The 27,922-nt window shown below is 48.5% G+C and overlaps 1 protein-coding gene across 1 annotated transcript; it reads left to right on the forward strand.

Annotated features, from left to right (window-relative positions):
* The first annotated feature begins 15,182 nt into the window (after positions 1 to 15,182).
* On the forward strand, positions 15,183 to 26,177 carry GP1BA (glycoprotein Ib platelet subunit alpha). The gene is made up of 2 exons (XM_069215669.1): positions 15,183 to 15,313; positions 24,225 to 26,177. Exons 1-2 carry the CDS (start codon positions 15,311 to 15,313, stop codon positions 26,085 to 26,087), a joined length of 1,866 nt encoding a protein of 621 aa, XP_069071770.1. The 5' UTR covers positions 15,183 to 15,310; the 3' UTR covers positions 26,088 to 26,177.
* Positions 26,178 to 27,922: the final 1,745 nt, after the last annotated feature.

Raw genomic sequence — 27,922 nt, forward strand, 5'->3', positions numbered from 1 at the left:
ATCTTCAGCTGGCGGCAGCATTGCTGCGGCCCACATTCATGGTGGATGGTGGGCACATGGGTTGAGGCGGACACGCTGGGTGATAAGTCCTGCATGCCGGTGAGTTGAACAGTCCGACATAGCTGCAGCCAATGAGCTAGGCGAACCAGACTTCTCGGAGTGACCTGCTAGACAGCTGAGTGAACACTTAAGAGGTGGCTGGGGGATCGCGACGGCTCCAGGACGCTAGTGGTGGACCATCGTTTGGTGGCTGATGGAATCACCCCCTGCAGAACCTTGGAGACAGGTACGAGCCTACTACAGGGGGGATCATGGTGAGCCCCCTCTCCCATGAGAAAGACGCCACAATCAGCAATTTACTAACAAAGGCACAGGGGAAAAAAGTAGACCAGCATGAGGAGGTCACCCAGCCGGCACCCCCAGCTACAGCAGGCGATGCCATGGGAACAACCGAAAGGGCCAAACCATTTACACGCCTTCCTGGAGACCCTCTTTGGAGCTTTACCCATGGATAGCGCAACAATTAAACAGGATAATACTACGGATATCAAGGGCCGAATGAAGGACATGAATGAACTGGGAGACCGAGAGGCTAGCCTTGAACAAACCTGTGAAACGCAGGGAGAAGAACTGGACGCCCACTGCCACAAAATACTGGATTTGCAAGACAAAAACACGGAACTGCAATATCAGGTGGAAGATCCTGAAAATATGTCTAGGACGGCCAACATTAGAATTAAGGGAATTCCGTTGCAAGCAGCCAGAGGGAATCTGGAGGAATATGTCCGCAGACTTTTTCACCACGTCGTACTGGAACTCGCACTCAAAGAGATCATTTTGGACAGAACTCACAGGGCTTGGGGACCTGCTACACCCCAATCCCGGATGATTTAAACAACCCTTTGAAACCACCAAAGGGACGGACTATTACCCTGGCTATCTGTGCAGCTAAGCAAGTTTTGATAACACAGTGGGGCACTAACACCATACCCACACACTTAGATTGGCTACATAGACCCTGGGACTTAATAGGCATGGAGAAACTGACGGCCACAGGTGAACAAAGACTGCCTCAATTTGATAAAACATGGGGGCCTTGTTTGTCCTACCTCTCACAAGAATTTGTGAAACATACCTGCCCTGCCTATTTGCAGGTACTCCATCTTACACTCACAGAATCAGTACCTGCTTAGCTTTACATACAAGCCACACTATTGTAGACACCTACTCAGCGCAATAGGTATTTTATTCTTTACCTCTTTGCCTCTAACTATTTCTATCTCTCCTCTCTATTGTTCTTTCCCGACCAGAGGTTGTAGGTGAGTGTTTTGTACTGTTTTAGAAATTCTGGTAAAATCAAGAAAAAGATTTAAACCTAAAATCAAATTGCCAATTCATCAGATCATAATCTTCCACATCCGATTAAACTTCTGCTTAGCAGGGCCATACAGGAGCTGCATATGGTCTTTTTATGGTCTTTTTGGCACACTCTTGTTGGTGACTTAACAAATGGCTGCTCTCTTTTTCTGTAACAAAAATCTAATTCTTCTTGCTCTGGTTCTTCTCTGATTGTCTCTGTCCGTTAAACGTGTACACTTTGTTTTTCCTCTCACAGGTTCAGGCCACTTATTTCCTCAGATTGTCTTATGACTGCTGCTGTATTTTCATCTTCACTTGCCACTTGGTTCAAACTTCTGTCTGGAACAGTTTTATTCTCTCTTTCCACAGCAACTTCCTTTCCCTAGGAGATCTAGAAACTAAAATTTTCAGCTTCATTCTTTGATTCGGAGTTTCTTGTGTTTCTGTTTGATCTTCTGCCCGATCTTTGTGTTCAGCCTGATTTTGAACTTGATATTCACCCCTTCTGGATGTCTGCGGTGAATCTGAGCTTCACACTGTGAATCAGTGCTTGTTGTCACCACTTCTTCGTCTGCCGTCTTCACTCTCTTCGTGTGAGATTGTGTGGACCCAACACATTTTACAACATTGCTAGTCACAAGGATAACTTGGTAGCTTGTCCACTTTGGCTCCAAACAAGAGTTTCAAATGTACGTTGCTGGAAGCTCTCAATATAGTGCACTAAAATGAAGTAGACTGTGCAAAGAGTCCAGTGGATCCCCCAACTGGTATTGCAGAGGTAAAAGTAGATATGACTAATGCTCTTTTGTGGTAGTGTGGGTGAGCAGTTAGGCTTATCAGAGGGTAGTGTTAAGAATTTGTTATACTCACAGAGACAATAAATGAAACACACAAAGAATAAATCTGAGACCAATTTAGAAAAATAATTCTTTTTATAAATACCTTGAAACCCAAACTTCATAATCAGATAAGTAGACTTTTAAGCATAAATACTTTTTATTTTCGAAAATCGACACAATTTCTGAGTTCTTCAATGTTAACCTATGGAGGAAAAGAATGTTCAGCAAACACATGGTTAACAACAACTGATGAGGCCAAACACAGAGAGTTATGATATTACTGGGCACTGATAAGAACCACGTCAGTAGGTCCTTCCGGGCAGCACTGGGGCGGCCAGGTGTAGAGGTGCAGCAAGGCGTCAGGTTTTCATCAGGAACTGGTCTTCGTGAAGACAGACTTTGACTTAATCTTTGGCAAGGAAGCCAGTCATGGGCAACAGGCAGGTCGGTAATAGACCTGGGGTGCTAGTGGACGTAGGTGCACCTTTGGTCCTTTTCTCCAGGGTCCAGGGGTGTCCTTAGGCATCAGGTTTCTCTGTCGGGAGCACTCGCGGGCCGGGTGGTCCTGTGTGTTGAGGCTGCAGGTGTCATCGGTGAGTCCAGCAAAGGCGGACCCAGGATGGACCTGAGCTCAGGGGAGGCGGGGACATTGTTGGCACCAGTGACCTTCATCAGATTGGGTTGTAGGCGACAGGTGCAGTGGTTGCTGGAGGTGTTGGGTTTCCTCTCACCACTAGGCCACGGGAGAGGGGGCCTGTGTGCAGAGCCTTCAGGCAACTTGGGGGAGTCCAAGAGGGTTGAAACCTGATTCGACTTGGACTCTGGACCGCTGGGGAATCTTGATTGCACTCTTGGATGGCTTCACCTAGGGTCATGGATGTCAGCTGCAGAGGTCACTTCGGGTGTTGGGTCTATGCTGGTCGGAGGCTGCAGACTCCTTTCTTGAGACTTTGTTGCAGATCAGATCTGCTGCGCACAGGAGTCCGAGTCTTTGTGGAAGGCGGGGAAGTGGGCATAACCGTAACCCTAGTGGCATAATTCCTTCCTAACAAGATGGAGGAATTTAAAAAGTAGTGTCCACTTCAGCTCGTCCACCGTAGAGTCGGGACTGGCATGAAGCGTGCACACTCCCCAATCTGACTAATTTTCCCACCTGTTCTGCCACCACCAGTGGGTTCAGGACAGGGTGGGGTCGGTCATCTCCACCAACTGGAGAGACATGGGTTGCATTACAAAGGCAGATAGGCCTTTGAAGCTTCCCAAACTGGAATGTCCATCCTGCCTGAGTGAGGTACTAACACCCCCACCCAATGCAGGCTTTTGTCTTCGGCCCTCAAGAGCGCTGGCTCACACACTAGGGGTGCCAGAAATGTGTATAAGCTGGCTGAACTGGTCAAGACCAGTCAGTCAGTCGGTCAACACACTAGTAGCTGGTAGCTTCTAAGGTGCTCCCTGGGTGCAGTTATTAATAAATTCCTCACTGGCATCAGTGAGAGTTTATTAATCTGAGATGTTTGATACAAAACATCCCTATATATAGAGAAGCCATCATGTAGCTGGGCAACTCGTGGTGACCAGTGTCCAGCACATGCATTTAAAATGGCTTCCCTGGTCATTTACTATGTCTGAGAATCTACAAAGACATTGCAGGGGCATATCCGCTGGTGCAGATTTGCCCTCACATGCATTACATAGTGCACCCTGCCTTAGGGCTGTAAGGCTTGCTAGAGGGGTGACTTACATATACTGCATTCAGTATTTAGGGGCTATGGTACACAGACTGTGTGCCATGTCATGTTTTAACTTTTGCCCTCACCAATACACGTAGCCTGCAAAGGCAGCCTGTAGTGTGCTTGGTAACGGGTCCCTTAGGGTGGCACAGTTCATGCTGCAGCCGTTTGGGACCCTCCTTAGTACCCCAGGCCTTAGGTACCAGGGGTACCATTTACTAGGGACTAACAATGGGTGCTAAAGGTTTTGCCAATTGGGAAAAACGGCTGAGCAGTTTTGGGGGGAAAAGAACTGGCACTGGGGTCCTGGTTAGCAGGAACCCAGTGCACTTTTTGTTGAAATTACCCAAGAAACCAGGCAAAAAGTTGGGAGGGGGGTTACCCTGTCAAAAGAAGCACTTTCCTACATATGTCTTCACCACAACCCAATCCCCATTCTGGAGGATGTGGCAGAGTTCTTCTTTTGGCAAAGGTGTTAGAGAGCTGACCAGATGAGAGACAAAGCGAACAACATCAGCCAGACTTTGCATATCCAGTATAATGTGATCACTTATAGACACAAACGCAGGTGAAGGGATGACAAGAATCCTCATGGCTCTCCCCATGAGAAATTTGCGGAAGGAGAGACCTATTTTTTATTTTGTGCATATCTGATGCTGATTAGCACAAATGAAAGTGCACCTAACCATTTCAGTGACGTTGAATAGACTTCGCTAATTTGGATTCCAGGGTGCCATTAACCTTTTCCACAACTCCTGAGATTTCTTGTCTGTAATTACGATGGAACTCAATGCTCACTTCACAGGGCTGTGCACAAAAGGTTCATCACCTCACTCTTAAAGCAAGTACATTTATCTGACTCTAAAGAAGTTGGCAAACCAAATCTAGGGATTGATTCACTCATCAATAATATGACTGCTATCATGCTGTTGGCTCGCCTAGTTAGGTAAGCTTCCAACCAACTGCAAAACAAGCACGGAATCACAACATTGTACCTAAACCATTATGAGCGGGCATATCCACAAAGTCTAATTGAGCCCTAGTAAAATGGCCCTCAAACTTGCCTGTGGGACTCACTGTCATTGAAATTCTCTTCCCAGCATTGTTCATCTGGCAAACAATGCACCATTGACACAAATCTTAAACTACAGGTCTAGAGTGTGGATTATACCAATATTTAGTAAAGAGCCTAACCAGAGAGGCTCAGCCAATATGAGTTGCACCATAACTCAGCAACTTGGACAGAACATAGGAACCAAGAGTGTTCACATACTCCAGGAAAGGGGATAATAGATCATATATATTTAATTATGAGCCAGACAAATCAAATAAGGAATTAGCATAAGGCTTAATCAAATCCAGCAAAAAGTCCGACATGAAGTTGAGTTTCAAGGAAAAAATATTCTAAGTCTTAAGTAAGCAAAAGCCTGACAAGGGTCTGTTCTCAAGAGACGGGACAAACTAGACTTGTTTCATCTTCTGGAAGGAGTCCTTTAGTAATATAATTCAAAGAGAAAATCGCAGTGTTAGCTTAAGGTAATCAAATTGAGACACAGGTTTAACAAATCAGAATACAGATTGTAATGAAGCAACAGCTAACCTAACTCTAATATTATCCCCTAAATTAATATTAATACACCCCTTTTGATCTATTGTCATTGAATGTGACAGTAGAAATCTAATTACTTTCACGACAACGACAGACTCGTATAACAAACAGCCTTACAGTGGCAGAGGCAGGAAGGACCTTGAATCGTTGCAAAAGAAAGGGACGCAAGCTTTCCTCCGGAGTTCTTCGAGAACAGCATGCCAACAGTGCACATTTCACTACAGCAATGAGAGGAGACGTGAAAGCACACATTAAGGCTGCGTTGAAATTCAAAATGGAGTCAGGGCTAATTCTGGCCTAGTTTGGCCATGCACAGGAACACACTGTTTGCACAGTGCAGTGTTTTTATTTTTAACTCAAAAACGTTTGAGGTGTTAAGCACCCATTATTTAAAAATTAGAAATATCATTTTCAGTATCTTGAAGAAATCCACTAAGAATACAGCCCTACTATAATGTAACTTTGACAATATGAGGTTGTTAACCACTTGTATATGGTACTGTGCTTGCAGCAACACCCTGAAATGTTTTTACTTCTAGGAAACAGGTAGCAGAGACCTCGACAACCTCGACTTACAAAGAAATTGGGGTCTGCTTGGAACTCTACCCAGGGACATTGGATCTCAAGCCACATTTCACACTTCAAGGTACATCTAACCAGTGAAGCACTCTCCTCTGGTGCAGCAGCACCCTCATTTTGAAGGCAGCCAGTCCTGCTGACCCAGTAGACAAAAAAAGTAGTAGAAGCTATAAAAAGAGCATATTCAGCATGTATCTTCATGTTAATATTATCCACTTATGCAGTTTATACAGCACCATCACTGTAAGAGGCTTTCAAGGTTTGTCAGAACAAAACCAACAGGGAGTGGATTGTCCGGCCACTTTCTCTATTACGGAGCAACAAGTTAGATTCTTGTCCACGTTCCTCTTGAGGGACAGTGCGGTGCCGCAGCTGCTTATGGATCACCTTCAGCACCGTGAAGGCAGATTTGATAGCAGCCTTAGAAAGATGATGCATCTCAGAAGTCTGATGCAACTTCCCTTTAATGGAAAAAAGCCTTTTTTGGTATTGGCTCAAGAACACAGTCAAACAATAAGAAGAAACACAAAAACCCATGGCACAAGTTCTTCTATCAGGAAGAGGGAAGGTGTTTGGTGCAAGAAATTTCTGAGGTCTTGCTTATACATCTAAGGTTTCTACGCTTCTGGGTAAGGATTTGTGGCTAAGGGACTCTTTCTCAGACAAGTCCAGACAAATTTCAGCTGCTCAAGTGTCTCCCCCTTCAAATTCAAGACTATCTGCGGATTCCGTTAGACCCATTCAGGATTTATTTTAATGTCCCAGGTTCTCATCACCACCAAGAACATCTTGGATTCAGAATTAGTTAAGAAAGGCATTAATTAGTCCAGTACCTTTTGCAAAACTAAATCATTAATGTTATTGAATCCTACTTCTAATCCAAAAGCTATTGGGGATCTATCGTCCAGTACTGGACTTTAACACAGTCAATTCTTTTGTGCTTACTCAGGCTTTTAAGATTGCCACACTCGAGTCTATCATCCTAGTGATCATGCCATATTGCTTGTCTGGACTTTTCAGATGCATGCTTACCCAATCCCATTCATTCTGGATCAAAGCTACCTCAGACTGTGCGTGTAGAGGAGACATTATCAGATTCAAGTTCTCTCAGTTGTACTTTCATCAGTCCCAACAACAAGCCTTGGTTGCGCTGGTAGGTGTGCTACATTCTCCAGGATTACAGCGTTATCCGTATAAAGATGACTGGCCGATCTGTGCCTTTACTTTTTCTAAGGCTTCCTTAGTTGTAGAGAAAGTCACCAGAACGCAGCAGGACTCTGAACTTCTTGTCAACCCTCAGAGGTTTCCCCCGGCACCCATACAAAATCTACAGTTTATTGAAGCTGCCTCCTAGGACAGACTTGGGGCCGGAGTACTTGCCTCCTGCAAGAAGATTAAAATTAATATCCAGGCTATGATCTCTTTTAAGTCAAAGAGTCAACAACTGGGGACTGGCTAACAGTTCAGGGCCACTTGGCAGCTTGGCCTGGGTCTCACTAATCCAGAGTCTGGTGTATCACTGTGGATCCTATGTACTGCACATAGATGATTGTAAAGGGATGTTACAGGCATAACAGATGTGAAGATAAGAAAGTCAGGAAACACCTCAGAGGAGCACCAGATAGAAGACCTGTTAAACATTTCAGGCTTCTTGATTTCTCTTCATCAGTGAAAAGCTCAGTTGGCATGGCTGTACCACAACGGAGAGGGTCCTATGCGTGGCCTACCCTACAACTTACTGCTAATACGGCCCCAGTCTTGCTATTGCTGAGTGGTGTTGTCACCTTATAGTGAAGTTACGCAACTACGAGTTCTAACCCATGCCCAATACAGGGGTGACCCTGCCTATCACGCCCTAGTGTGCCAGCACCGCGTAATTAGAAGCAAAAACATATCTTGACATGTTTCGCTGCTTCATTACTGCAGATTCCTCAGGACTGAATTAACTTCTAAGACTCTCCATACTTACAGAATCTCAAACAGTTCAATAAAGGTCAAATCAAAATACTGCCAGCTGGGCAGATTCTGACTCCTGTGAAGTATTCAGCCCATTCAAACTTTAAGGGCAACCTGCTTGGGGATCTCACTCATGACAACATCCAAAGCAGGTCTGTCCCTGTGAGACCATGAAATAATCCCTGCAGAAGCCAAGACAGCCGGGACCACGCTTCTCAAAATAGCAACCATGGGGCTGTCACTCTTCTCCGTTGAGGTTCTTCAGCTTGCGTTCCCCAGCCCAAGGGATATGTGCACCAGGTGGAGTCCAGTCTGATGGGTATCTGACTTCCAGAGAAAGAGAATGGGCATGGGGTTCATATGACTTGAATATTCCCCTCCTCATTCGATCTGTGTCAAAGTCCTAGGCTGTTCAGAAACTGACAACACAGTACGGATATCCTTTGCTACATGTTAACGCAATGGTGGAAAATACTGTCCTTCCCAGGTATTGCATGCTGACTCCATCAGTGGCAGCATGAGGGTTCAATGCTTTAACCCTCCAGTGGCCTCAGGACTGGCTTATGCCCCTCCATTACTCCTGTTGATACTTCAGGTAACGCAAAATAGGAGGTATGACCAGGGCAACTGGAATTATGCCATTGCGTGGCTGTGGCGATTTTCGCATACTTATAGATTTGCCTCACTTGTCACATAACCCATCATCTCCCACATAATATGGAGATTAACACAACAAATGTTTCTAGCTCAAAAGCAAAAGTTACTAAAAATGAAGTGGGATGTGTTGTTGTGTGGTGGAAGGCCCTTCACAAAGCTTGACTGGTCACTTCCAGTTGCTTATTAGTCTATTTGGGCATTACATTTGTATTAATGAGGTGCTACCATGGCCCAGATAGGGTTACCAATTTTTAAAATGACTAAAATAATGAAGGAATACTATACCAAAATGTACCCCATTATGGCACACAATTAGCTTTTTCTTGCCGCATAATTTACTGAACTCAGCTGCATAGTGTGGCCCTCTTCTGGCGCATAATTCCAGTGGCCCTGGGCATGACCAAGTAGAAGCACTGTAATTGCCCCATGCTTGCCTTGTTGCCCATAGTGCACCTCGCTTGTGGAGAAGACGGTCGAGCATCATTGGGCATTTTCAGTCCACCCATCTCCTCGCAGAGTCCCCCTTCTCCTAGTATCAGTGCTCCGTAGAGCTGGTCTGAGGGAATGGATACTGAAAGGCTAGGACTTAGGGTTGGAGGGTTTTGAATGAGGTAGGATTGTGCATTCAACAGTCCCATCAACCAGCAACACAAAGTTTACTTTTGATACTGGCATCAGTTGGAGTCCTGGGGCCGTATTTCAGAAGTGTCCTGAGGGGCGCAACAGACGTTTACACCCGCTTTGCACGCTCCCGGAGCACTTTGGTATTACAGAAAGGACCGCAGGCGCTTCACGCTGATGCACATATAGGGCCATTGCTATTACCGGAGGATGTTCTCTCATTTGCATGGGGGCGCAGCCCCATGCGAGTGAGGTAAACCCTTTGCCTCTTCATCCGCGCCGTATTATAGAAGCAGACGCAGAGGCAATGATATCAAGCGGCACACTGATAATGCTCCCCCTGATGGCAGCCCTCTGAAGGGGGGAAGGGCCGTGGTGCAAACAGAGAAAGGGCACCCTATGTATATTAGGGCCCCTGGTGTTTGCCTAGCAACCTTCACAAAGATTCTTGTCAGTCCACTGACTTTAGTTATGACTTCTCCTAGGTGTGGTACCTTCCACGGTTAAAAGCCGGTGGGTGGCTTTCCAGGCTTGTAGAAGTGGTTTCAATTTCTGACTTGGAAGGGACTTCTGGGAAGGTGTTTTCTGAGAATCCACTCTCCGGTTCCGCCCTGGGATCCTCCCTTAGTGTTGCAATCACTTCATTGTGCTCACTTACAATCACTGTATGGGGTGCACGTGAAATATTTATCTGCCTAAGCACTATGTTTGGTGGTCGGTTGTTCAACATTGCACAATAGGTTTCCCTTCTCTCCACTTCTCCTTTCTTACCATCTTTTTTCAAACAAAGTTTCTTCTCAAGGTTCCAGCTAATTTTCATTGCTCACAGGACTTGGTACTGTCAGATTTTCATCTTCACCAACTTCTGAAGAAGAAAGGAAGTCGCTTATTCAGAATGAAAATAGGACACAGCCTATATCTTTACACCACGCTGCATTTTTCCGTATCTCTGATGCTCTTTCTGTTAGTTTTGATTCTTAAAATCAAGGTTGTTTTTCCATTTTACACCAACTCTGAGGCTCCAGCTTATGGCTTCTGCTGGCTGTGATGCAGAAAAAGCAGAACTTTGGGTCCTGCACTGGGTCGATCAACGTGTTTATTTATTTACTGTATTTGTAAAGCGCTATGCTCATCCCCATAGGGATATCACGGTGCTACATCCAGGACTATATTGCACCCTTCCACAAAATCCAGTTATGAGTGCAAAAGCCAGGTTTTCAACCAATCCTGAAACCTGAGGAGGTCCGAAGTCAGGGGAAGATCTGTGGGCGAATCGTGCCGGCAGATGGCTGCCAGTTGAGAGACAGGGCGGCCACCCATTCTGGCTTTTTTAGAGTGCCTAGTGCTTGCCAGAGTTAAGTTTCCAGAGCTTAGTGCTCATCTAGCCTCATAAAAAGGCACTCGATCGCATAGGATGGCAGGCCCAGAATCGTATAGTGCTTTGTGAACATAACATAGCAACTAGAATGCGGCCTGCTTGCATAGTCGAGGCCAGTGGGTTGAATTTAGGCACAGTGTGGGTCTAGCTGCCTCATTCAGGTAAACAGGTCAGCCATTCCCAGACACAGAGCATTCCATAAGGTAGCCTACTCTCCAGGGACATCTGAAGGGATTTGGGTACCCTGGACCAAATGTATTTGCCCCCCCCTTTCTGAAGAGCTATGGATTTATGATCCAATTTCAGCTCTTTCAGGCCCTCTTTGGTCAGGTCACTGACAGTGCACAGACACACTGGTCCAAATTCTAAACGTGTTAACATCTATCAGGGATGCTGATGTGTGTTTTCAATATTGTAACACAGCAACAGCTCCTTAATATTACTGCAAATAATCTCTGTGACACCCCCCATCTCTCACATGTGAGGTCCTGTTTTGATCTAGAAGAAAGTTTCCTTTAGTGGTGTTGCACGAAACAAACACAACATTTCTCTGTTAATGCCTGTAATAGACTTTCACGCATTGCTCACATTAAAATAAATGAAAGGAAAGCGGTATATAAAACAATCTGTTAAAGAATTATTAAAGGTCCTGTGGGCAAGATTCTCTGTAGAACAGAGCTGGCTCTTTCAGGGGACCCCCTGAAAGGCTGGGGCCCCAAGCCAGAGCCCACTTTGCCCAGCACTTAAAACGTCTCTCATACTCACAGTGAACTAGGAGGTTGCTACCTCCTGGGAAACCTTCAAATGTACATAATTATATATTTGTAATGTTCTGTTTTGTTTCATTATTAATTTTTTGTGCTTGCATAGAAGAGTGAGTTTGCTGTGACCACTATGGTTAGGACTGTGTCGAGGAAACCTGGACTCGGGGTAGTGCAGATTACCAGTAAGTAACCGGGCCCTTCTTCTCAGCTGAGGCACCGCTCCCCCCTATCGGAGGTCCCAAGCCTGGTACCACTTCCTGGCCCTCCCTTGCATTAGCAGACACCCGGTGCAGATAGGCTGCTGTTTCCTGAGCAAGAGGGGCTTCCCTGCAGCCTGCACGCATCCAAAACAAAGCTTCTTTTAAAAGCTGCTTCAACATCTTAAGCCCACGAAGAAGACACCATTTGAAAAATGTTCAATGTTTTTTTGTGTCTTCGAGTACATACTCTACTTTATTAATGCGCACTAGAAACACTTTTTGCTATATAATTCACCTGTGAAAAAATTCTTCTGTTCCATCAGTGTATTTTCCTCCTGGCATGAAACTAGACGATAAAATTCACCTCTAAAATAAAAAAAAGTATTAAAGCATACTCTTACATACTCCCAAAACTCCTCAGGCACAGACTCCCATCTGAGCTCTGTGAGCACAGCCTCCAGAGACCCTCATGGCTTCTTTGGACTCTTGGCTTTGAGGCTCTGCTTCCAGTGATCCTCAAGTCTTCTTTGGACTTTAGACTTTAAGGCCCAGCCTCCAGTGACTCTCAAGGCTCCTTTGGACTCTTGGTTTGAGCCCCAGCCTCCAGGTATCCTCAAGTCTTCTTTGGACTTTAGACTTTAAGGCCCAGCCTCCAGTGACTCTCAAGGCTCCTTTGGACTCTTGGTTTGAGTCCCAGCCTCCAGTGACCCTCAAGGCTCCTTTGGACTCTTGGTTTGAGGCCCAGCCTCCAGTAATCCTCGAGGCTCCTTTGGACTCTAGGTTTGAGGCCCGGCCTCTAGGTATCCTCAAGTCTTCTTTGGACTTTAGAGTTTAAGGCCCAGCCTCCGGTGACCCTCAAGGCTCCTTTGGACTCTTGACTGCTTGAAGACTCCTTTCCCATCCTGTCTCTACCAGTGTCATCCTCACCTCACCCTGGCATTCCGCCCAGTTTTGGTCAGCAGTGCTCTAACTACATGTAAAATGCACAACGAGGTACATTTTTTTTAATTGTTTGAAGTTGTAAAACGTTACTAATAGGACAAGGGACCGCCAATGTGGACTTTTAACTGTGACCATGTTGTTTAATTGTTCCTTTGAATTAAGGCGAACTCACAGGGCAGGGCCGGGCACCCCGTTGTGATCCCCTGGGAGCCATGCACCCCACACCACACACTTCTGGCAGGGTCTGGCCTTTGACGATAAGAATTGGCACAAACCCCAGGGCCCCCTTCCTAGGAGGGGCTTCGAGCCATGGTGGCGGGAAGAGAAGACCGGAAGATGTGGAGGGACCTCAGGCAGATAAGAGCTTGTGCAACTTTTTCAGAGCAAGAGCAGGGATATGTTAAGGATTTGGGGGGACGGGGCCAAACGTATTTTGGGACCCCCTTTCGAACAGCTTTGAATTTATGTTCCAATTTCAGCTCCTTCATGCTGTACCAGGTTTCTCACACAGACACCCTAGTACAAAGGCTGTGTTCTCAATATTGTAACACCGCAGCCGCTCACTAATTACTGCGAATAATCTCCGAGACACCCTCCCATTTCTCATATGTGGGGTCCTGTTTGAGCTAAAAAAAATACTTTTTTCATAGATGTATGAAACATAAACACAACATATCTCTGCGGAATGTCTGTAATAGACACACATTGAACAAGAATTAAAGGTAAACGGTATTTAAAACAACCCGTTTAAGAACTATTGAAAGTCACCAGGGCAAGAGTCTGCAGAAGGGAGCTGCTCTGTCGGGGACCCTGAAGGGCGGGACCCCGGGCCACAGCCCGCCGTCCCCACGCATTAAAACGTCTCTGGGTGGGAGAGGGGCGTGTGAGGATGGGGTCGTGAGAGGAGGGCGTGTGAGAAGGGGACGGGCGTGAGAAGGGCGTGTGAGGAGGAGAGGAGGGTGTGAGGAGGAGAGGGGCGTGAGAGGAGGGCGTGTGAGAAGGAGACGGGCGTGTGAGGAGGAGAGGGGCGTGAGGAGGGCGTGTGAGGAGGAGAGGAGGGCGTGAGGAGGAGAGGGGCGTGAGGAGGGCGTGTGAGGAGGAGAGGAGGGCGTGAGGTGGAGAGGGGCGTGAGGAGGGCGTGAGGAGGAGAGGGGCGTGTGAGGGAGGAGAGGGGCGTGAGAGGATGGCGTGTGAGAAGGAGACGGGCGTGTGAGGAGGAGAGGAGGGCGTGAGGAGGAGAGGGGCGTGTGAGGGAGGAGAGGGGCGTGAGAGGAGGGCGTGTGAGGAGGAGAGGGGCGTGTGAGGGAGGAGAGGGGCGTGAGGAGGGCGTGTGAGGAGGAGAGGAGGGCGTGAGGAGGAGAGGGGCGTGAAGAGGAGACGGGCGTGTGAGGAGGAGAGGAGGGCGTGAGGAGGAGAGGGGCGTGTGAGGGAGGAGAGGGGCGTGAGGAGGGCGTGTGAGGAGGAGAGGAGGGCGTGTGAGGAGGAGAGGAGGGTGTGAGGAGGAGAGGGGCGTGAGAGGAGGGCGTGTGAGAAGGAGACGGGCGTGTGAGGAGGAGAGGAGGGCGTGAGGAGGAGAGGGGCGTGTGAGGGAGGAGAGGGGCGAGAGGAGGGCGTGTGAGGAGGAGAGGAGGGCGTGTGAGGAGGAGAGGGGCGTGTGAGGGAGGAGAGGGGCGTGAGAGGATGGCGTGTGAGAAGGAGAGGGGAGTGAAAAGGAAACCAGCACAGACCAGAGCCACCCGGAGACCGCTAGACATTGCAGCAGTGGGCATCAGGGACGGCCATCGTGTGTGACATGCTAGAGACGTGGAGCGCTGAAGGTCAGTCCTGCGTGTGACATGGACCACTTACATCCATTCTGTCTGTTACATGCTAAGGACACGGAGCATTGGAGTCCTGCGTGTGACCCGCATCACTGAAAGGAACACTGAAACCAGTGCTGTCACATGCTAAGGACACTGAGCGCTGGAGGCCAGTCCTGTATGTGCTATGCGAAGGACAGGGAGTATTGGAGGCAAGTCCTGCGTGTGACGTGGACCACTGAAAGCTGTTCTGTATGTGACATGCTAAGGACACGGAGCATTGGAGCCAGTCCTGCATGTGACAAGGGCCACTGAAATCAATTCTGTTTCATGCTAAGGACACGGAGCATGGGAGGCCAGTCCTGCATGTGACAGGGACCACTCGAATTAATTCTGTTTCATGCTAAGGGCACGGAGCATTGGAGCCAGTCCTGGCACGGACCATTTAAATCAGTCCTGTATGTGACATGCTAAGGACACATAACATTTTAGGCTGGCCAGTCCTGCGTGTAATACAGATCACTGAAAGCTGCCTTTCTGTTACGAGTTAAGGACACTGAGCACTGAAGGACAGTCCTGTGTGACATCCTTTGGCTGTAGGAGGCCACTCCTCTGTGTGACATATTAATGGCACGCACAAGTGGAGGCCAGTCCTGTACATGACACTGTATTTACACTGAGCACTGGAGACCAGTCCTCTCTTGTGTGCCATACTCGGCGAGAGGAAACAACTTTTGTATGTGAGATTCCTGGACTGCTGGAGGTCCCTGCTGGATGTACATCATTCTGGGCACAAAAAGCACTTCAGACGGATCTGTGTGATCCTCAGACTGCAGCAGGCCAGTCTTGTGCCTTGAAGACTAAGGCTTGACGTTAAATGGTAAGATTCAGTTCCACTGCTACTTGCTGCTGTACCTGTTCTGTGTGTGAGGGAAGCCTGCACAGCTGCTGCCTGTGCTGTACCTGTTCTGTGTGTGAGGGAAGCCTGCACCACTGCTGCCTGTGCTGTACCTGTTCTGTGTGTGAGGGAAGCTTGCACAGCTGCTGCCTGTGCTGTAGATGTTCTGTGTGAGGGAAGCCTGCACCACTGCCTCCTGGGCTGTACCTGTTCTGTGCGTGAGGGAAGCTTGCACCACTGCTGCCTGTGCAGTACCTGTTCTGTGTGTGAGGGAAGCTTGCACCCCTGCTGCCTGTGCTGTGCCTGTTCTGTGTATGAGGAAAGCTTGCACCACTGCTGCCTGTACTGTACCTGTTCTATGTGTGAGAAAAGATTGCACGGCTGCTGCCTGTACTGTACCTGTTGTGTGTGTGAGGGAAGCTTGCACAGCTGCTGCCTGTGCTGTACCTGTTGTGTGCGTGAGGGAAGCTTGCACAGCTGGTGCCTGTGCTGTACCTGTTCTATGTGAGGGAAACTTGCACCACTGCTGCCTGTGCTGTACCTGTTCTGTGTGTGAGGGAAGCTTGCACAGCTGCTGTCTGTGCTGTACCTGTTCTGTTTGAGGGAAGCTTGCACCACTGCTGCCTGTGCTGTACCTGTTCTGTGCGTGAGGAAAGCTTGCACCACTGCTGCCTGTACTGTACCTGTTCTATGTGTGAGAAAAGCTTGCACGGCTGCTGCCTGTGCTGTACCTGTTGTGTGTGTGAGGGAAGCATGCACAGCTAATGCCTGTGCTGTACCTGTTTTGTGTGAGGGAAGCTTGCACAGCTGGTGCCTGTGCTGTACCTGTTCTATGTGAGGGAAGCTTGCACCACTGCTGCCTGTGCTGTACCTGTTCTGTGTGTGAGGGAAGCTTGCACAGCTGCTGCCTGTGCTGTACCTGTTCTGTTTGAGGGAAGCTTGCACCACTGCCTCCTGTGCTGTATCTGTTCTGTGTGAGGGAAGCTTGCACCACTGCTGCCTGTGCTCTACCTGTTCTATGTGAGGGAAGCTTGCACCACTGCCTCCTGTGCTGTACCTGTTCTGTATGTGAGGGAAGCTTGACAGCTGCTTCCTGTGCTGTACCTGTTCTGTGTGTGAGGGAAGCTTGCATAGCTGCTGCCTTTGCTGTGCCTGTTCTATGTGAGGGAAGCTTGCACCACTGCTGCCTGTGCAGTACCTGTCCTATGTGAGTGAAGCTTTCACCACTGTCTCATGTGCTGTACTTGTTCTGTGTGTGAGGGACGCTTGCACCACTGCTGCCTGTGCTGTACCTGTTCGGTGCGAGGAAAGCTTGCACCACTGCTGCCTGTGCTGTACCTGTTCTGTGCGTGAGGAAAGCTTGCACCACTGCTGCCTGTGCTGTACCGGTTCTATGTGAGGGAAGCTTGCACTGCTGTTGCATATGTGTGCCTGTTCTGTGTGTGAGTGAAGCTTGCACAGCTGGTGCCTGTGCTGTGCCTGTTCTATGTGAGGGAAGCTTGCACAGCTGCTGCTGGGCTGTACCTGTTCTATTTGTGAGGGAAGCTTGCACAGCTGCTGCCGGGCTGTACCTGTTCTGTGTAAGCAAAGCCTGCACTGCTAATGCCTGTACTGTACCTGTTCTACATGTGAAGGAAGCTTGCACAACTTCTGCCTGTGTGGTACCTGTTCTTTGGATGAGTGAAGCTTGCACAGCTGCTGCCTGGCTGTACCTGTTCTGTGTGTGAAGGAAGCCTGCACTGCTGCTACCTGGGCTGTGCCTGTTTTGTGTGTGTGGGAAGCTTGCACAGCCGCTTCCTGTGCTGTACCCGTTCCTTGTGTGAGGGAAGCTTGCACAGCTACTGTCTGTGCTATACCTGTTCTATGTGTAAAGGAAGCTTGCATTGCACACTTATCACACTACATCTATTTTGTTTGTGACTGCTTTCACTTCCAATATTGCACCTAGTTTGAGTGTGTTTGTGCACTTCTGTTGCCTGTAATGTAGCGGTTAGAAGTGTGTGATGGGCCCTTGCTTTCCTGCTGCCTGTTCTGTACGTGGTCTCTGCATGAGTGACGCTTGCACAACTGCTATCTATGCTGTACATGTCTCATGTGAGAGGGAAGCTTGCATTGCTCCTGCCCTTGTATCTCTTCTGAGTGTTTGAAGCTTGCACCGTTGTCTCCAATGCTGCACCTGGTTTGTGTTTGAGTGAAGTTTACACCACTGCCGTATATGCTCAACGTTTTGCATTTGTGGGGGAAAAGTGCACTGTCGCTGTATGTGTTATATCTGCTCCCTACGTCTGGCACTTGTACTGCCATTTCCAATGCTGCACCTCTTTTGTGTGTGATGAGTGCACAACTACTGACTATGCTGTACATGCCTCGTGTGGCATAAGCTTGCACGGTTGGTCGGTGTGAAGTCTGCACTGCAGGTTGCAATGCTGAACCTGTTTTGTGTGTGACTTGCACCACAGCTGTCTATGCTGCACACGACCCACGTACGAGTACGGTTTGCACTGCTGCTGTCTGTTATGTCTGCACTATGTGAGGTTTGCACTGCTGATTTCAATACCGTACAGGTCCCATGTGTGAGATAAAACGTCTTTTGCTGTGTGTCAAATAAGTGAATGAAGCTTATGCTTCTGATGCCCGTGCTGCACCTGGTCTGTGTGTGTGACTTTTGCACCAATGCTCACCAACCATCTCATGTGTGAGGGAAGCTTGCACTGCTGCCGCTGCTGGTGATATTCAGTACCTGGTCCTTGTAAGACCCCAGAGCCACTGCCGCGTGTGCTGTACTTGTTCTGTGTGAGATGACTTTGCCCATCCTTTGCTTGTATTACATAAGCAGTCATTGTGGAAGGTTAGCCCTGCTCCTCCATGTGCTGCTCCCCGTCATATTTCAGAAATGCAGGGAGAGAAGCTTGCAGTGCTGCCTCTGCACGAGGTTTGTGCAATAAACTCGGGCTGCTGTTTAATATTTTAAAGTGCGTGCTGCTTATCAGCTAACCACTAGAGGGATACATGCTGAACGGTACCGCAACTAGGTGATAAATGAAAAATCAACAGAACACCTCTCAAACCACCATCAGAACAACCTCAAACCTTCACCAGAACACCCCTCAAACCATCAACAGAGCACCTCTCAAATCCTCACCGATGCACCTCTCAAACAACTAACAGAACAACCCTGACACCAACAGAACACCCCTCAAACCATCAATAGACCACCCCTCAAATCATCGGCAGAACACCCCTCATAACCTCACCAGCGCACCCCTCAATCAACAGAACACTCCTCACACCATCAACAGAAGACATCTCAAACCATCAACAGAAGACATCTCACACCATCACCACCAGCATCCCTCGAACCATCACCAGAACACCCCTCACACAATCAACAGAAGATCCCTCAAACCTCAGCAGAACATCTGTGTATAATTTATTGAGTGCTGCAGGCTGAAGGAGATCCTCCAATCGGAGAGAAGCATTGCCCTGGCACCGAGTGGCTCCTGGTGCAACGTGGTCCTTCTTTCGATAATGCTCCAAACTATGTTTGGATCTGGCGTGGTAAAAATCCCTGCACCGCAGACACCTCATTTACCAGCCAACGTGGAATCAATGGGTAACTGATGTTATGTTAGTGAGATTTATAAAGCACTAAACTTGCCCCTGAAGGGGTATCCTGGGGCTAAGCATCTCAAAAACAGAGGAGCTACGCCTCAATATGTACACCTAGCAAAGAGCAGAGACATTACAACAGCCAAGTTGTGAGTAGTTGCTTGAACAAGGGAAAACTGAAGGTCGTGAGAAGATACAGTGGGAGAGTATTCCAGAGGTGGGCCACCAGATGGGAGAAAGAGTGGCCCCGTGCTCGGGCGTGCTAGATTTGATGAGTCTGTGCCAAGCAGAGTCGACGACCTGAGGGCTCTGGTCGGCCTTCAGAAAGGTACTCTCTTGCAGAGACAGACTGGACTGAAGAGTCATGAGCCTTATGAGAGTGACGGCGAAGCCTGAAGATGGCGCGCTTGCAAGCCGTGAGCCAATGAGGAGCTCTTAGCATGGGAAGAGATGGGGATGTAGGAGCATCACTGCACTTCCTACGAGCTGTGGTGTTTTGTGTAGTCTGCAGTCAGTTAAGGAGACAATCGGCAGTGCCCACATATCAGGCATTTCTGTGTTCCAACAGAGGTGTTATAGGAGCTGGAGTGATGGTTTTACAACATTGAAATGAGAGCCGCTTAAACTATGTGCACAGCATTGTGCAGGATTCCATGGCAGGCTCTGCACACTGCTGTAGCCTGCTCCTTCAAGGATAAAGTGTTGGCTACGATGAAGCCAAGGTTCCTCGGGGCTCTGAGCGGAGTGGGAGTAGAGCCAAGTTCACTAGGCCACCCATTGGCAGACCATATGAGGAAAGCTCTGTCAAGCAGAATGACTTTTTTCTTATGGCCATTCAGCTTAAGGCTTTGTCCTTCATCCAGACGGCAACATTATTCGAACAGTCCACTTTGTCACTTCTACATTATCAGCGATGGAAAAGATGAATTGTGTATCATCAGCATATGACGCAATGCAAAACCAAACTTCTGACAATGGCTGAAAGAGGGGACATATAAATGTTTAAAAAGTGTAGAGCTAGGGTGTAGGAGGCTGGTCTGGTGTGTAGTGGGTACCTATGGTACTTACACCTTATACCAGGTCCAGTTATCCCGTATTAGTGTTGTTTAGTCAGAGTCTAGAAGCTAAGCTCTCTAGAGGTAGCTTATCTAGGAGACATGCAAAGCTCATGCAATACCACTGAAGTCACACTCAGTACTCACACACATGAAAGAAAACACATGTTACTAAAATAAAGGTACTTTACCTTAGAGACTAGACTCCCTTAGGAGGTAAGTAATACACAAATTAAATACACTAGTATGCAGAAATAGGCATAAAAATAGTTAGTGAAAATCGCAATAGTTCGAAATGGGCCTGGGTTGGGGAGCAAAAACCATTTTCTAAGAAAGTGGAATACGAAAGTCGGTCTCCCACTTAGGCAAGTGTAGTGTGTAGAGGGGAGCTGGGAATACTAAGAATATCCAAAGCTAAGTACCACAAACCACCCCAGCGACCATAAAAACAGGAGTAAATCCCTGTAAGTTTCCCAGAACAAACACAGAGCAGTAAAGAATACTGCAAAACCCAGAAGAGACTGCAAGACACCAACAGTGGATTCCTGGACAAGAAGACGTGTGGAAGATGGGGACCAAGAAGCACAGAGGAGGCAGAAAGTGCAGGAGCCCCTACCCACCAGGATGAAGGTGCAAAAGGTGAACCACCGGTGAGGAAGAGAGTCAGCACTGCACCCAAGAAGATGGAGTCTGGTTCCTGGAGGGTGCAGGTGATGTCCCACACCGGATGGAGGATAGCAGTCGGGTTTGCGTTGTTGGAGTCCACCAGCAAACCTTGGCACACTCAAAGCTCACAGTTAGTGGAAAGTGGCACAGCCAGGGACCAGGAAGGACCGGGTGGACTCTACCCAGGAGGGGGAGTCAGAGGGGGCCCTCAGCAACACAGAGAGCCCATAGAAGACCAAGCAGCGCACACAGAAGTCCCACAGGACGGGGACATGAAAGTTGCAGAACAGGCCCACGCAGCACTACAAAAAAGGCTCCCATGCCGCCAGAGAACCACTCAGGGAGCTGTGCATTGCATGAAAAGAATGCTGGGGGCTGGAGCTTCAAGGTGCATTAAGATTTTGGAGGAGGGATGCCAACAAGCCTTGGCAGCTGCAAAAGACGTGGAGCACGGGGATACTGTCTTCGTGCGGAGGCAAGGGCTTACCTCCACCAATGTTGGACAGTTGGAAGAGAGGACCGTTGGGACCACTTCAGTCCACCACCCGTGATGCAGGATCCATGCACTTCAGCAGAAGAGGGGATCCATGCAGCTGGTCGTCGTCGCAATTGGTGCCTGCAGAAGCAGGGGAGTGACTCCTTCATCCCAAGGGAGAATCCTTTGTTTTTCAGATGGTGTCTGAGGACGGGCTGTCCTCTGAGGTTGCACAACCTGGCTAATGTTGCAGTTGCTAGAAGGAGCCGGAGTTATAAAGTTGCAGAAGGCATCTTGCTTCTTTGTTGCAGCTTCCGGGGTCCTGAAGAGTCCAGATGCAGTTTCTTCAGTGAGAAGTCATAGTGGAGGATGCATAGGATTCCTGCTGGAGTCTTGCAATCCGAATTTGAGAAACCACCCAAAGGAGACCCTAAATAGCCCTGAAAGAGGGATTGTTACCTAGATGAGTGACCATCTATCAGGAGGGGGCTCTGACGTCTCAACCTTGAATCCAAGATGGCAAAACTCAGGGACCCTCTGGAGGAGCTCTGAGCCCCACCTCTGGGGTGATGATGGACAGGGGAGTTGTCACTCCCCTTTCCTTTGTCCAGTTTCGCACCAGAGCAGGGACTGGATGTCCCTGAACCGGTATGAACAGGTTTATGCAAGGAGAGCACCAAATGTGCCCTTCAAAAGCATTTCCAGTGGCTTGGGGAGGCCACCCTTTCCCAAGCCTGTAACACCTATTTCCAAAGGCAGAGGGTGTAACACCCCTCTCCCAAAGGAAATCCTTTGTTCTGCCTTCCTGGGCTCAAGCTTTTCAAGCAACAGGAGGGCAGAAAACTGTCTAGGAGATGGCAGCAGCTTGGGCTGCCTGGAAACCCTCAGAAAGCTGAATTGGCAATACTGGGGGACCTCTAAGGAGCCCCCAGATTGCATGGAATCATACAACCAATGCTCGTGAAAGCCTTGGGGTATGATTCCAACATGTTTGATCCCAAACATGAAGCAGGACATAGGTAGTGATCTATGTCCAGTACGCGCCTAAAATGTCGTTCCGCACTCACAAAGTTTGGGAAAATGGCCCTGGAGTTTGTGTGGGCACCTCTGCTAGTGCAGGGGTGCCCTCACACACACAGGTACTTTGCACCCTGCCCTCAGTGCCAGAAGGCTTACCTTAGCGGTGACTTATAAGTGGCCTGGTGTAGTGAAGAATGGCAGTGAAAGGGTGCTTGCACCTTTTCACGCAGGTTGCAATGGCAGTCCTGCAGAACCCTTTGCATGGGCTCCCTATGTGTGGCAAAATATAAGCTGCAGCCCCATAGGGATCCCCTAGAACCCCCAATGCCCTGGGTACCTAGGTACCATATACTTGGGACTTCTAAGGGGGCACCAGTGTTCCAACTGTGGGTTAAATACAGAGTTTTGGGAGAAAGAGCATAATCACTGGGGTCCTGGTTAGCAGGATCCCAGTGAACACAGTCGAGCACACTGAAATCAGGCAGAAAAAGGGGGTAAACATGCCAAGAAAGAGGGTACTTTATTACATGGGGAAGACTTTGAAGGACTCCGTAAGGAGAGGATACTGAGTGATATTTGAGCAGAGAGAGGTGGATGGACTGGGATGTCCCAGAGAGGAAGGCCTGGAAGCCCTGAAGCGCCTTCCAGTATATGCCAATCTCACGCAGGCTTTTGACTGATATTGCATGTGACACTGCATCAAAAGCTGCAGAGAGGTCAAGTAGGATGAGGGTCACTGACCAGATTTAACCTAGTATCGTCAGTTGCTGCCAACAGGGTGGTTTCAGTACTGTGAGCGGCCCTAAAACCGGACTGTGAAGGATCCATAAAATTATATGACGTTAGACGGGCGTTTACATGTTTTTCAAACATTTTGGCTGGAAAGGGGACTAAGGAAATAGGTTGAGAATTGGACAGGTTGAAAAGGCCAGTGGATGGTTTTCTGACTAGGGCGAGATACTTGTTTCCAAGCGGCCAGGAAGTCGGCAGTATGGAGAGACAAGTTGAAAAGCTTACTTAAATGCGCACTAAAAAGGGTAGCATTGGACAAAACTTTGCAATGGGGAGAAGGGTCCTAATCAGAACCCAATCCTATTGATTGCGTAGTTTCCACCACTTCGTAAATTGTGATGGAGTCAATAACCGCTAAGGTCCAGAACGACAACAATGGATGGCTCTGTGGTCAGCCTTTTCTGTGGATGAGCAGTGAGCCCAGTCTGTGATTTGTTTTATGCTGCTTTGCAGTCCTGAGCAGCTCCATGCTCCCAAACCTGCAAGCTTTCTTCTGTGAAGTCCCACCAAACCTTTTCCCATGTCTGAGACCTTTAACCAGCCCATTAACTCACACAAGAACGGGGCACCCTCAGCATACACCCCAAAAAAAATCACTCGCACCCTATACCTCTCTCAATCTACCCTAAATCTCCACTCTCTGACTCATCCCAAACAGGACTCTACTTCTACTTCTATAAAATAACACCTTCTAGACTCTTCCCTCTTCTATCCCTCCTTGGATCAAAACTAATTTTACTACTATGATCTCCCAAACAACCCTTTCTGAACTCTCCCTTCATGTATCCATCCTTTGACTCATCCCAAACCTCCTCTTACTACTATGATCTCCAAAATAACACTTTCTAGACTCTTCTCTACGCCATCCCTCCTGGCTCATCCCAAACCTAATCTTACTACTATGTTCTCCCAATTAACACTTTCTAGATTCTTCCCTCTTCTAACCCTCCTTTATCCGGTTCAATCCAACCTACAGACTCACATGTCCACCACTCTAACTCATACTACTAATCCAACACTAATCCTTTTGGTTTCCTGAGCAGCGTGCTACTTGCACTTGGACGCCTCAAAAGGGGTAGTAAGCAGTATATAAATACAATGACAAATACAATTAGTAGGGTCTCACCAACCGTGGCTCCTTGAGTAATTACTTCTCATGGAGATGGCCAAATGTTGGTTTCAAATCATATGAAGTGTCCAGGGCGCGAGTCAGGGATGAATATCCACTGACAGAACGAATCAATGATATCTCATTTCTTGTTTTTCGTACTTCTAGAACATGGCTCCCCACCAGTGGAATATGTTCCATCTCTTCCTCCTTGCTTCTGCCATGATCGGAGTTGTAGAGGTGAAGGACCTGTGCAGGACCGACACAAACGAGCATGGAAAGAGTGAAACCAACTGCAGCCAACAGAGCCTCTCCGACGTCCCGGTGTCCTCCATCCCCAAGGGTACTGAGACACTACTTCTACGCTTCAATAATCTGCGATCCATCTCTACCAGCTCCTTCGCAGGATTCCCAGGGCTCGCCAAGCTGGACCTCTCAAACAATGAGCTGACCCAGCTGGACACCAGTTACCCGCTCCCGCTGGAGGAGCTGAACCTTTCGAATAATTCTCTCACTAAACTCCCCAACCTCACTGGATTTAAGAAGTTGACCCAGATCCTGCTGGCTCACAATTCAATTACAGAGGTTCCAGACGATGGCTTCCGGGGCTTGGCCAAACTCAAGGAGATAGACTTCAAGTGGAACCAAATTGCCTTCCTTTCTGACCAGGTTTTCGAGGACCTGCATGCCCTGGAGACCCTTGACCTGTCTTACAACCAGCTGAGGAGCCTCCCAAGGCACCTGGTGAGTAGCCTACAGGCGTTAGACAAGCTCTACCTGTCCGGGAACCGCCTGACCGAGCTCCCAGACCAGTTCTTTGAAGGCTTGGACGCCTTGAATTATGTTTACCTGCATAACAATCCTTGGAACTGCAACTGTGCCTTGGAGAATTTTCAAAAGTGGGTTACAGAAAATTCTTTTAATATTTACATCATGAATGGGACCCGCACAGAGAATGAACCGGAAAGTGTGAAATGCTCGTCCCCTCGCAAGCTGAAGGGAACACCGGTCATAGACTTCTCTACCGATCACTGCAGAAAAGCCGTAGATGGTGAAGTTGTACACCAGGAAGAACCTACCACTGATCTCCCAACCACTACTGTGATCACAACGCAACCTACCACTGTGCTTCCCACAACTACTGAGAGACGACCAGTGCCCACGACTGCACCGACAGAACCAACCACCACATCCAGAACAACCACTGTGCTCATATCAACAGATCAAGTGACCACATCAAGCACTACCATCACAACAAAGAGACTGACTGAACAGACCATGCGGCTTATAACAACCACAGAACCGACCACTGCAATCCCATATACCACTACGACAAAGCCAACTACAGCACTCCCAACTACTACTGAGAAATTGACACAACTGACAACTGCATTCTCAACTACCATTAAAATAATGATACAGACAGCCACGCACAGACCCGTGAGGCCAACCACCACCTCAATCACCACCACCACCCAGAGAAAAACGAGACCCACCACCCAACAACACACAAGCTTCACTCAAACAGCTTCTACTTATGAGGAAGCAACAGTCCACATGAGCACCATGAAGCCAACTGGCTTCACCACTGGTTTCCTGGACACCATTGATGTCTTCTCGGTGGTTGGGAGTCATGACAAACAACTAGGGACCCTCGCCGCCTACGTGGCGAAATACTGCTGCTTCCTGCATCTCATCTTGTATCTGATTTGCCTCCTGGTCCTTCTGGTGGAGATCTTGGTTCTCCTCATCTGGATGTGCTGGGTCTATGTTAAATATTACAAGCCCACCAAGGTCTATGTGCAGAAACCACCCAACATCTGGCTGGTCCGCTACACTTTGCTGAATAAAGAGGGGTCACTGCAACGAACGCCGGCCCGCGCGACGGGCACCTCCAGGCCAACGTTCTCAAGCTTCAGAGGAGCAGCGGGCGCTCGCCAGGACCGGAAGAGACACTCTAGCCCAAGTCCAGAGGCAGAACTCCAGCCGCTGGCCACCAACGTCAGAGAATATTCCTTGTCCACTCTGTAGGACCGGTCCTTAAGGTACTTGGCTCCTCACTCAGTGCTCAATACTGTGCAAGCGTGCAAATGTTTAAGTGCGGACAGGACGGTGGTACCTGCTGCCCACATCTCACCTGTAACACAGTCCAACACAGACTGCAACAAGGTGAAGGAAATGCTTCTTTCCTGGAACGGGACAATTAGCACCAAGACTTCAAGCATTACTTGTCGGGGGAGTGGCAGTCATGTCGGCTTAATCAGGAGTTTTGCATGCAAGAAGATGGAAATGATGTGGTAAGGAGGGTGGTTTGAGGGGGACAGTTTCTGAAGAGCAGTAGCACATAGACCAGGTCAATCCAATCACCAATAAGGGGCTGAGTTAGGACGCCCCCATGACACAGAGAACTCTCCCCACCTTGCAACAGCGACCTCATGTGGTCAGGGGTCGGCCTCCAGGGTCAGGTGACCGGTGATGGAATTAGGGAAAGTTTGGGGCGCGGTGGCTCTCCCGGATGTCTGTCACAGCTACTGGGGACTGGCGATGAGGAGGGGTGTGGAGTCTTAACCAGGGGCAGGTGAAACCCAGGACTGCGCTAAGTATCCAGAGTTTTAAAGAATAGAGGGTGAAAAAAACCTCCTTAAAGTGACGTTGCTGATGAGAAGATGTAAAAATCTGCTTTAAGCAAGACATGTCTCAGAAGAATTTTGTGAGGATTTTCACCCAAGAAACTATTTTTTTGGCTGGAAAATGTACCTGAAGGAAAAGTTATGCAAAGTTCACATACTAAAGGCAATGTAAGAACTGTCACCTTTGCCAACAATATTCAGCCGCATTGTAATTCAGGATTCTGTTCGCTGTAATACTTTTGTTAGAAGTCTGAGCCCATGCCAACAGGGGCAGCAACCTCATTAATTGTAAACTATATTCGCGTCTGCATTTATAACTGCTTTTGTTTCTATTAATGTTGCACTTGTGTATTTTGTTTTTAACGTCTGTGATGTCGCTTCCGGTGATGTCACTAGTCATGTGACATACTGTCTGTGGGGTAACCATGGTGGAAGTTCATGTGATGTCCCTGCCTGATGTCATCAGGGCAGGAGAGGGTGGGTCAAAGGTCGCACAATGGCATTTTGGTGAATAGAGTTCTTGAGTTTTCTAAAGACCAGAATCATTCCACCGGGGGTGGGTTCTGTCCTGTTCCAGCTGGACACTGGTGTCTTTCGAGTCTGGCCCCCAGAGAGATGCTGCAGGGCGGCCCCGGGGTGAGGTACAGAATGTGTGACCCTGTGTAGCGGGGCCCCCACCCCTCGTGCGTGCCACCCACTGCTGCCCAGCTGCCCTCTCCCTGCAGGCTCACATCCGGCTCTACCTGTTGGTCTTGGAGCGGGCAGGGGTGACCTCGTGCCATCGGTGTCTGGCAGGACCCGGGCACCAGCATGCTGGGAGGCCGGCTAGTGATCCAGCTGTAGGCCGAACCCTTCCTACAGGCCCTGGTCCTAAGATCTCACACTTTGACACAGCTCTCTGCCACTGTGGTGCAGCCCTCCCTCCACAGCTCCATGCCTGCCCTCTGCTGGCACAAGGACACGGACCTCAGGGCCCGAGCTGCCAGCTTCGAGTCTCGGCGTCGGCTCAACACCCTGTGATTCTGGGCAAATCACTTAATCCCCCCCCCTACTAAAACGAATGTGACCTTGAGTAATGTGACTGGTGCCATGTAAAGCGCTCCAATAACCCCGGGTCGAGTTCGCGCTATATATAACTGTAAACAACAAAAAAACACTTTGTTAATACATATCCCAACACAAGCCAATAGAGGAGCTCCCAAGTTTCGGGATTGCAGCTGCAAAGAAGGCTGGCGG

This window comes from Pleurodeles waltl, chromosome 12 (assembly GCF_031143425.1).
Source record: "Pleurodeles waltl isolate 20211129_DDA chromosome 12, aPleWal1.hap1.20221129, whole genome shotgun sequence".
In the NCBI taxonomy this organism is placed as follows: Eukaryota; Metazoa; Chordata; class Amphibia; order Caudata; family Salamandridae; genus Pleurodeles; species Pleurodeles waltl.